Here is an 11,368-nt window from a genome sequence, read left to right on the forward strand (position 1 = left end):
AATCTGGGCTTGTAAACACGCGGGTTTCCCCGTCTTTAATTTAATCGTATAAAGACGATTCTTGGATTGAGTAACCCACATCAACAATTTTCCTTGATCATCATACATCAACAAGTAATCGTCTTTCATGCGAATATCACAACCACTTTCCGTTGCTTGCCCAAGACTAGTAATATTACTTTGTAAACTAGGAATATAATAAATGCCAGCCAATAATTGTTGCTCCTCCGTTTTACCGATTAGCAATATCGACCATTTCCCTTATATATCAACAGAAGACCCATCTTCAAATTTAACCTTGCCACCAACACACTTATTTAACTCACAGAAAAAGGATAAATTACCCGTCGTATGGTTGCTCGCTCCGTTATCCAAATACCACAAGTCTTGTTCGTTCGAACCATCCCCGTAATCTTTTGGTATAACCTTTTGTTCATTCAAGTACACTTTTTCTTGAACACATTGCACCATATAGAGGGACGGATCTTTTTCTTTTGCGTCGGCCAAATGTGATTGCCTCTCTTTCCTTCGTTCCGGACACCTCGAAACGAAGTGACCAAATTCATCACAACAAAAGCATTGAACTTTTGAGTAATCCTTTTTACCCTTTCGTTTATCCCCTTCGTTGGACCCTCCTTGTGAATCACGGTTTTGATTGCCACGTCCACCACCACGTCCATTACCACGTCCTCGGTTCAAACCTTTCCCGCGCCCCCTACTCAATTCACGTGAAGACTTCTTCGAACTCGAAGAGGATTCTGAATTATTAAACAAAAGATTACCTTCTTCAGAACGCAACACGTGCCCTTTGATACGCTCCTCATAAAACTTCAACCTCCCGACAACATCCTCGAAACCTACTGATTTAAGGTCTAAGACTTGCTCGAGGGATGCTACAACTTGGATAGACCGGCTCGGCAGGCTTGTGAAGAATTTCTGAACTAGCTTCTTTTCTTCCTACAGGAGCCCAAGTGTGGTTGCTTTAGAAGAGATCGTGGTTATTCTCGAGGCATACTCGTCAATGGTTTTGATTTCTTTCATCATCAAACCATCAAATTCGTGTATTAACGTATGAAATCTAGCATCCTTCACACGTTTCGCGCCGATATTTCTTGACTTTATGGCATCCCACATCTCTTTTGCCAATTTAAAATTACCGATTAGAAGAATTTGTTTATAACAAACCATAAAATAAAAAGTAAAGGAAATAAAAGAAGGAAAATTCCATCCCACACTGGTGGAGGAAAGAAAAGGAGAGGATTCCACCATGGTATAAATAGGATTGTAAGTCTTTGTCCCACATTGTTAGATTATAAAACTAGTGAGCTCTGTATAAAGAAGAAAATTTATATATTAATGTTCTTATAAGACATATCACACCCAGTGGTCCTAGCGGAGGGTGCGAAGCACCCGAACGCGCACGCGCACGGGCTCGGGCGAAGTGCGATGGTCGCAATGTGGCGCTTTGATGGCGCACTTTGCACTTCGCATCGCCGCATTAAGGGCCGCCTTAGTATTTTTGTGGAAAATTAAGATTTTTCCTCCCATCGTGATACGCGACAGGTTTGGGTTAGCCTCATCGCGTACCGCGATGACGTAGAAATTATCCGATAAGTATTGCGGCGTAGCGATACGCGATGACCTGTCAAGGTAACCCATCGCGTATCGCGACGTGGAGGTTACTCAGGCGGGACACGTCGCCTGCCACGTGGCGTTCCACGTAGCAGGCCTAGGGCTGATTAGGCAAGGCTATAAGGTTCTTCGCGATACGCTACGCCTTTGCCTATGGCCATCGCATATCGCGATGGGGTCCAAAATCAGCTATAAATAGGAAGCAAACGGGACATTCACAATTCGCACAAAATCTTTCTTTCTCTCTGAATTCACACACACATAATAATATATTAATAGTATAATACCGAGTTATCGCAACAATATCCTATCCGATCGAAAGAAATATACACGAATCCAAAAGCTCTGCCAGTTAAGGTATGACATTGTGCCATCGTGTAAAGTTTCTACTCTCGTGATTATCGTTATGATTATTGGTTTTATACTAATCTAGGTATACTACATTGTGTTTATTCTAGGTTCTTAATACCAAGAGGCGTTCTTTAATTATAAACTTGCAATGTGAGACATTCGAGTTTTTAATCCACTCACATTTGCGTGAGACAACTGTTTTTCCGACATTGTCATGATAATTTCAAAACCTATAAAACTCATGGCAAGTGGTCTAAATGTTTTCAAATATATTTTAAAAGTATTTTAAATACATTACAGTGATTAAATCTCTGTAGACTTACGGGATGGTTAATACTGGTATTGTGGGGTTTTGTATACAAGGCTTGCCTACTGGGCTATTACACGTTACTTATTGGACAAGTGTTAGCCAATAAGTAATATGACCACAGTCATAGATACGGTCGAGTGACAAGTAACTTTCGGTAATTTGTAAGCAGGCAGATGTAAAAACATCTTAATGCTGTAAATGTAAAATGTGTCATTTATAAATGAATGTACTCACCAGTATTTCTTGCTGATCAAATATTTTAAACATGTTTCAGGTGACTTGTTAGAGACAAAAGAATGATGCCTGCGGGCTTCCAGCTTAAATAAGTGGCTTGTCACCAGAATAAAGAAACGTGTTTTGTAAATTAGGGTTTAACCCTATAAAACTTATGTTTGTATTAAAAAAGGGAGTAAATTCCCGGTTTATCATAATAATAATTATAGTGTTTTTATAACTCTGATCATTTTTCCTAACTACGGTTCAGATGAAATATTCCGCTGCAAAATAATTTAATAAACACCGATACCACCAATCAATGTTCACGGCTTCCCTCCCAGGATATAGGGGTCGGGGGCTGTGACATTGTTCCTCGGGAATTGACTGAAACAGGAGCGTATTCGGGATGTTATTTTTCTTAGCGTCATTAGATCCCGAGTTAATTACATCCCAAACTCCATGAAAACCTCCATATGCATATTCCAAATCGTGTAGTTCGTTTTCATCAAACGCAGACACTGAAACGACCCGAAGATCGTTTCTTTTCCTGTTTGGTTCGCGTCACCCATCTTTTTTCTTCGGCTGTAAGTTTTCGAACAAGACCTTGGTGTAACTGGTTCAATTTTTCTAGCCTACACGAATAAGCCCGGTTCCAAATCTGATCCGAACACTTCTTTCAGTTTCAAAGAGACACAACTATTAATGGATAAATAATAAAAGGTTCTGTATTAATCCACAATTGGATTATGATCTATCCCAGGCGATGATGTCACACTCCACCAAATTGTTTGTAGATAGTATGCCTGCTACCAAAGTAGTGATTCACAAATTCCAAGAATCATCCATACTTCATATCAATAACTACTTATAATTTTAAGACGTCCACGTAAATTTTCAAAAGTCTTCTCCAGATCACTTGACAAGAAGAATTCACCTTTATTCTTTTAACTAACCGCCAAAACAAAGAACAACCCAATAAATTACGATTGGATAAAATTTGGTTTTCTTCCTGGTAGCATCTTCGATCACCACTCAGATTATGAGATTAGTTATCAAAACGGAAACGAACGTCGGTGGGAGTTCCCTCACGTCACAGGTTACTCCGACCTTCAATTGCACATACCCGACCTTCACGCCGGTTCCCAGGTACTTCGATTTAACAACGCTCTGATACCAGATATTGAACATGTACACGCACACGAATATTATTATTGAAAAACTTCACAAAACTCAATTACAATCACTAACCCCAAAGCACGAGTATTTATAATCTAACCTATCACGTTTAGACTACAACTAAGATTGCTAAATAATAGGACATAATAATTATACTAACAATTAAATCTAAGCACATTTAACTGTTTATAATTATCCACTCCTTAAATCTTGTTACTTAGCATTTCACGCCAAGTAACGCATAGTCCAACCCATTCTTTTACTTCTTGTTCATATAACAAAGGTAAGTAGCGTTTGATTTTTTTGGAACGGAAACGATCGCGGTAAATTTATGATGGATGGGGTGTCCAGGTTTCGATCACAGTACGTTATCAATCGAAGGTGTCTGTGTTCGGATCGCAGTATGAATTCAATTTGAGTGTTGGCGAGAACTTATTGAGATGATGATCGATTTTTGTTATTGATCAATTTATGGTGAATACGGCGTCCGATTGTATGTATAAATAAGATTATGATAAATAATAATTATGATTCAATAATTTGGTGAATTGTCTTCAACTAGTGAACATTGGCTGCATGGTAACATGGGTTTTTAAGTGGTGAAGCTTTTTCAATGGCAAGTTGGTAACTGTTAGAAAAATTATTTTGTTTGTCAATAATATTCTAGTTCAGGTTCTTTGTTTTTTTATTCGAATAAAGGTGAAAAGCTTTCCAACTACTGTTAGTCGGTGTTTATGTTTTGTGTTATTGATCTCCACTTGAAAATCTTAACGTCCGTCGGTATAACGGAGTGCAACGAGGTTGTATGTCAACTTAGTTTTGGTGTTCATCGAGTTGTTGAAGGTTTCACTGATGATGTGACATTATCGTGTGTCGGGATGGTTAAAACTCCATGTGTCAGGCAGTAATGTTGTGCCATGATCGTGTGTCGGGATAATAATATATGTGTGTTAGGTAGTTTAGGGTTGGATCGATGACCCTACAGTCCTGTGTAGTAGCGTTGCGGGGGTATCTAAACGAGATAGAAACATCAGATTTTCGGGTTCGGTTTTATGACCAAGTCATGGCGTACGGAGCTGCCTCAATTCGAGGTGTTTGGAAGTCGCATGGAACCTCTTATGGTGTTGAAATCAGTGGTCAAGTGGTACCAAATAGTAGCGGTTTTGGGCAGCAAATTAGGACCATAAATGGGAGACCACGTTCAGTAATTTCGTTTGTGATATTGGGGGCTAAATCGGCGTGTACGAACAATGTGTTCGAATGTGAGCGTCAAAGATGATTTAGGCAACATGTGATAAGTGATGTTTGGAAGTGAGAAATCCATCGCAGAGGTGGTGGTGGTTCATAACCAAAGACCGAGGCGAGTCACGAGTGGTGTGGTTTGGACAACAGTTGTGAAGGATGGAGAAATTTGGTTACTGTTACATTCTCGAGAAAAATATTAGTGGGCCCAGAAGGCCCACGTGAAATGGATCATGTATTCATGTGATTAGCATGTATGTTCATCAAGAAGCAATTATTGTGTGTTCAAGTTGCTTGGAGCCAAATTCTTTTTATTCCTTTTGTTGGTTAGGAAGAAGCCAAAGAAACAAGTGTGTTCTTGTTGTAGTTGTAAGATGGAGATGATTATACCAAAGGTTCTTTGTGGGTGTTTGACTAGATCAACATATACAAGCCCATTGCCACATAATGGAGTTAAGCCAGACAAAGTGGATGGAACAATTAATTTGGTAAATGATAAAGTTGGTCTATATGACCATGAAACAAATTGGATGATCAAAGGAAGGCGTGCAAGAATCAAGTACAAAGAGATACGAGTATTGTGGGCTGGGAAAGACCTTGGATGAACAAGTATGAACCTAGAGGGAGTGTTGGAATTGAACACTTGAGCCGAAGCCAGAAGACGTGACCTGTTGCGTTGTGTCACGGGGTGTTTCGAGTCGAAGTGCTTCATGTGTGTCATGATTATAAGAGGTTTGATGTTGAGAGGGAGTGTTAAATGCGTCTAACACCAGACCAAATTGAATGCTCCTAGAATGTTGGAGAATATATAATATAATAATTAGGTTATTATTATAAGATAAGTTAATCTTATTTTATTTAATCATATTTGTTTTGGATTCAAATGTGTATTTGAGTTAGTGTAGGATTGGAACCGTGGGTTTATATATACCCTACGTTCAATGTGTTAGTTAATTATTAAGTATTTCTCGTTTGTCATTTTCTTAATAAAAGAGTCGCAGAGAATTTTACAAATCTCATGTTCGTATTCTTGATTCACTTGCTTAAAGTTTAGCACTTGATGGCTGCTGAAAGAATACAAGGAAAATGTAACACCAACGTATGGATATTCAAAGTACTGCCTCATAGTTACCACACCAAAAACCACTGCCAATAGCCAAACTAATCTCTTGTGCTTTAATTTATGTTGACTTTGATGACCCATTGCTGTAAAGTAATCAAAGCTTATGTATTTCCACCTGCAAAGGGAAAATTAAGTGCCTTGATATGTAAAATAGAGAAATTAATAAATTTGAAAATATTGTATTATTTAAAAGGAAACATGGTTGAATTTATGGTAGATGCATGTGCCAATGGGCAAGTGTGAATATATTTTATTCTTAACTTGATTGGAAAACAATGCAAAATCCTTTGTATATACGCGAATGATAGACAAAATTGCAACTAGTCTTTAGTTTTTAATATCAACTAAGTAGCTATACCATTAAACATGTGTAGTGGTTTAACTAAAAATTTAAAAACGTCTCATCATGTTAATGTTACGTAGAACGTACACTCACTAATATTTTACTAAAATATACGTAATAATTTAACTAAAAACACAGTTATTATTTAATCTTTTCTTAATATAAAAAATTGTGAGTAGGGAATTTTAATTTGTTAGAATTGATTGTGGCCCCACTCTTAAGCCGCTTTGCCGTTAATACAAAAGCGCCCATATGGGTTGTTTCCATTTTGGCGGCCTTGGTTGTGGGGTTGGTTTTTGTTTTAAACTTTGGAAGGCGCGAGTGTGCATGTGTGGCTTTAGCTCCGATGTTTTTAACGCCCACTATCAACGGTCTTGTTATAAATTGAATCACAACAAAATCAATTAATATAACTGAGACTTACTTGATAGTTGATACCATATGGGTTTTAGATTAAGTTATAACATAAGTGCATACTCAGATATATAAGTAGAAAACAAATTCGACTTGTTGGTTGTTTGCTGTTTGAAAAAAGGCAGGGGTTGAAATATGCACTAAATATTTTGTGAAACAGTTCAACAAAATTAGGACTAATGTTAGTTTGTTTTAATATGATGATCAGGTTATATTTATGAAATTACAAAGTTGAGGGATTGTACCAATACGGGCTTGAGTCATCCAGATACAAGTGTGAGGGCTTAAGGGACAAATGCTTATAAGTTATAATTATCAAAACAAGGTAGATTGCCCCGTACGTTGCCAAACGTGAATAGGGACTACAATTGTATTAATGTTGACTTGTAATAAAGCAAGCGAAATCCATGCGATAATAGAACGTAATTTGGTATTGGGTTATAGTGCGGGAACTATAAAAAATATAAGTTCATTTACTTTTATTATTTCGGTATCGGCTTATGGCATCGAAAATAAACTTCAACACCTAAATACGAAAAAGTCGCATATTTAAAACCAAAACCATGACGAACATAAAAATAACTGTGTGTTGTGGTGACGAACAAACACGAATTTGGCCGGAATCAACGGTGCAACACTTAGTATATAACAAAATGTTACAACTAAATTTGTTTTAAATAAAAAAACAGAAAAACTAAATGAAAAAAAAAATAAAATCAAAATTTTGTTTTTTATAAAATAACAAAAAATAAAAAACTAAATGAAAAATAAAAAACAAAACTATAATCAAAATTAAAAGGACCAAACTGGTGCCACAATGAGAACCAATTGGCCCTTTGCTGCACCAAACCATCGTATTTAAACTACAATATATAACAACTTTTATTATAGTAATGCCAAAGGGTGTAACTTATTACAATTTTATAACTAGCTAGATTAAAAATCCCTAAACAAAGGAACAAATTATCATAGGAAACTTAAGGGATCAACTTAATAAACTCCACCGCGGCTTTGACAGAATTGTTAGCCGCAAGAGTGATGAACGTATCCGCCTCATTGGAGTGTTCACCTCCACCCGCTAAGTCAGAAAGTGCCCTAATCACAATGAATGGCACCCTTTGTTGGTATGAAATGAGAGCCACGGCGGCACTTTCCATCTCCACGGGACTAATGTTGAATTTTTCATAAATGAAGCTTCTGTAGGCGGCGTTGTCTAGGTAAATGCTAGCACTTGTTCCTCGTTCAACTGTAGTAACCTTTGGTGGAGTAGATAAGCATGTTGTCACATTCAAGCATCCTTCTAACTTCAGCGACGACTATATATGGTTTATGTTTCCATAAAAGTGTGTTAGTATCTTCTAAAATCAATTAATCGTCATTATTTAAGGTTTAAGTTAACTACCTCTAGACTTTTTGCTAGATTGAAGTAACTTGAGTCAACAGGTACCCAAAACGCGTGTTGTCTTTCCTCCCGTGTTCCATCCACCGGAAAGATTTCTTCTGGTTGATACCAAATGTTGTTTAGTAAATTATCAGACTTAATATTGGTCGAATAATTTGCAATGTGTAGGTAGCCGATGTCTCGTGTGTAATCTCCACTGTCTTCAAGGGGTAATTTGTCTTCTGGACCATTTCCATATCTCTACAATATATAAAAAATATGTTCCAACATAAAAAATAAATAGATCTAATTATTATCTTAACTCATTATTTTTTGTTACAATTGACAATATAAAAGTTTGTAATTTACCTGCCAACTCCAGAGAGCAGAATGAGACCAATATTGAGGAATTGCAACATCTCCAATATTAAGTGAAGGGTTAGCATTTCCAGCTATGCCATAATGTACAATTCCTTCTATGTCAAACAAACTTAGCAATAACTGTGTTGTAACTCCTGCATTAAGCTATTGTGCATGCACACAATTAAATATAATTAAAATATGCATAATTTTGAGTTTTTAAATCACTCTATTTTGTATTTTGTTTCATAACTTGTCCCTATCTAATCAATCACAGAATTCAAATTCCACATTTTTTTATAATTAGAATGAGTGTTTACAAGATTGAAATTATTTTATAACGAGTAGCATGCAAGATTAGGAACATCTTGTTTAGTAGTCATCAAATTCAATATATGATGATAACTTGGAAAACATTATCAATCTACGTACCATGCCTAACCCGGTCATAACCAAAACAACTCGTTTTTGGCCAATTGATCCAAACCGGAATCTCCTTCCTACACAAACAATACCAAATCAAATGAGCAGCAAACACCTTAAAGGTATGAATGTCAACGTCTTATCAGTCAGGCAAAATGAATTTTGACACCAGAACTCGACGTCTTCACAAGTTTAAATAACTTGACAATTGCGTTATGTGATGTCAAAAACACTACCATGTATACCTACACTTTTACAATTTATGGGAAACCTTGTGGTAAGTCAATCATGAGTGTTTATAATATATGCATACCTCCTACATCGATGACGAGTTTACTAAACTTGTACTCGGGATAATTGAGAAGAGGGTTCATTTCAAATAGGTTAGGGATCACAATGCCTATATATGGTCCCTTTCTGTTAGCTTTGTGGATCAACCTTTTGGTTTCTCCAATCCTTTTACCATTTCCTTCTTGTGGCAGCAAAACTATAAGCAAAATTGAAACAACAAAAATAGACAAAGTAACATTTCTCATCTTTTTAGAGATGAAGTTAGCTAGTGAGGACTTGGTACTTGAGGGATAAGACTGAATCATATTTATAGAGTTGAGGGCTTCTTAATTTCTTTAGTTTGAATCATGATTCACACATGCATGTGTTGTTTAATAAATTATCTCCAATCACTTAAAATATTAATCATAAATGTATTATTACGCGATCGATACAACTATTAAACAAAGAGATTTAGTCTTCTTGAAAAACATGGCAGGATCTTAATTTGTATGCGTGTTTACTATTAGAAAATATGATAATTTCTAGGGTGTTGCTATTTGGATGGCATTCCCCACTTTTATAGACACTTGCATACGAGTCCTATACATACGACTCGTCTGAATTTTCCATACCTGACAGCATACAAGACGTGTCAGTTTTGTTGTGACGGAGCTCCTATAGGGGTCCCGAGCTAATGATAGAGGCAAGAACACTTTCTAGCCAAGTCCCACAAATTGTTTATGACCTGTATAGGGTCATATGATTCGTATATACAAGATCTTTATTCGAGCCATACCAAGATTCTCATAGGTTCGTGTGACGGAAATTATTTGACACGATATAATATTCTACACAAACAAATAGATGTGTGTGTGTGTATGTATAAGAAAATATGTTTCTTCATTTTTTCATGTAATTATTGTTGCCTCTGGTTAACTATAGTAGTTATAGACTCAAGTTTATATTAAAATAAAAATAAAAAAGAGTTAGAGATGATGTATTTTGACGATGATGATCGAGATGAAATGAAGGAAACTAAATGGAATATGGCAATGGATAACAAGATAGTAACATTAAGGGTTTTCTTTTATTTTGTACGGGAGAAGTGATCAGAGTGAGAGAAAAAATACCATTACTTAGTGATCTCCGTGACCATGCTCACGCTCACCTCGTCACTAGCGAGACGGAGGGGGGGGGGGGGGCAGTGCGGTGTTCGTGTGAGACCATTCGTGCCATGTGAGCATCACTAGTGGTGTATACACATAGCTTTATAATAAAAAAAATAATAATAAACGAAGTTTTGAGTTTTTTTTCCGGTTAAATTTCAGTATCAATTGTTCTTCATCAACCACCCTTTATACGAGTCAAATATCCAAAAACATGGATAGTTTGACGCATATATGAAATATTAAGGATCAATAGAGTTAAACCAATAATGGATAATCTATTGAAAATTATGGAGATGCTTCGTATAATGCAACATTGTTTTTAAAATCAATCATACACATTTTCACACCTCACATTTTTCAATTCACTAATAAACATAGTATGTACTATTAAGTGTAAAATAATATAAGCTTGCAAACGAATCAAATCGTTACCGATCAAAAAATGATGCAAGCATCAAGAAATCATTAAATAAGTTAAACTTGTAACAAGGCTAAGGTTCAAAGGAACGACCATCTGTAATATTGGAGCATTATAGGGGGATAAGCCATTACATCATCCCTTGGGCATTATAGAGGCACGGGTGTTTTCATAATAAAATTATATGTGACTTTAAATGGTAATGATTGAATAGACATTAACCATTAGATTGATTCTTGGCTTAAAATAATGATGACGTGACGGAAATTGTCCCTTAAAGAGCATTAATTATTACGTATGGCCTAAAAATAATCAGGAATAAGTGGCTTCAAAGCTAGGCAGGTTAGATGCTAATCATGCTTTAATGAATAATAAAACTATGCAGATGAGTCATGATATTATTCCTACAAGTTTTAGATCGATATAATATTTTAGTTTTGCTCATTTATGCGATTACCACGGTAACTATATACATAGGTTTTCCGCCCCTTTCTAATACTAGTATGTTTCATTTCCTTTTCACATCCTTCTCGTTAT

At 36.3% G+C, this 11,368-nt stretch overlaps 2 protein-coding genes across 2 annotated transcripts; both read right to left on the reverse strand.

Annotated features, from left to right (window-relative positions):
- Positions 1–261: 261 nt before the first annotated feature.
- On the reverse strand, positions 262–6,131 carry LOC143600086 (uncharacterized). Its single transcript, XM_077077871.1, has 2 exons — positions 6,060–6,131; positions 262–957 (listed from the first exon to the last, which is right to left on the reverse strand). The coding sequence occupies exons 1-2, from the start codon at positions 6,129–6,131 to the stop codon at positions 262–264; spliced, it is 768 nt and encodes a 255-aa protein (XP_076933986.1).
- A 1,653-nt stretch (positions 6,132–7,784) lies between these two features.
- On the reverse strand, positions 7,785–9,516 carry LOC143600084 (bark storage protein A-like). Its single transcript, XM_077077870.1, has 5 exons — positions 9,285–9,516; positions 8,981–9,048; positions 8,558–8,713; positions 8,210–8,449; positions 7,785–8,123 (listed from the first exon to the last, which is right to left on the reverse strand). The coding sequence occupies exons 1-5, from the start codon at positions 9,505–9,507 to the stop codon at positions 7,785–7,787; spliced, it is 1,026 nt and encodes a 341-aa protein (XP_076933985.1). The 5' UTR covers positions 9,508–9,516.
- Between the last annotated feature and the right edge of the window lie 1,852 nt (positions 9,517–11,368).

The sequence above is a fragment of the Bidens hawaiensis genome, unplaced genomic scaffold, assembly GCF_021521415.1.
Source record: "Bidens hawaiensis isolate Kalapana, Puna unplaced genomic scaffold, B.hawaiensis_p1.1 tig00053337_1, whole genome shotgun sequence".
NCBI classification, from domain to species: Eukaryota; Viridiplantae; Streptophyta; class Magnoliopsida; order Asterales; family Asteraceae; genus Bidens; species Bidens hawaiensis.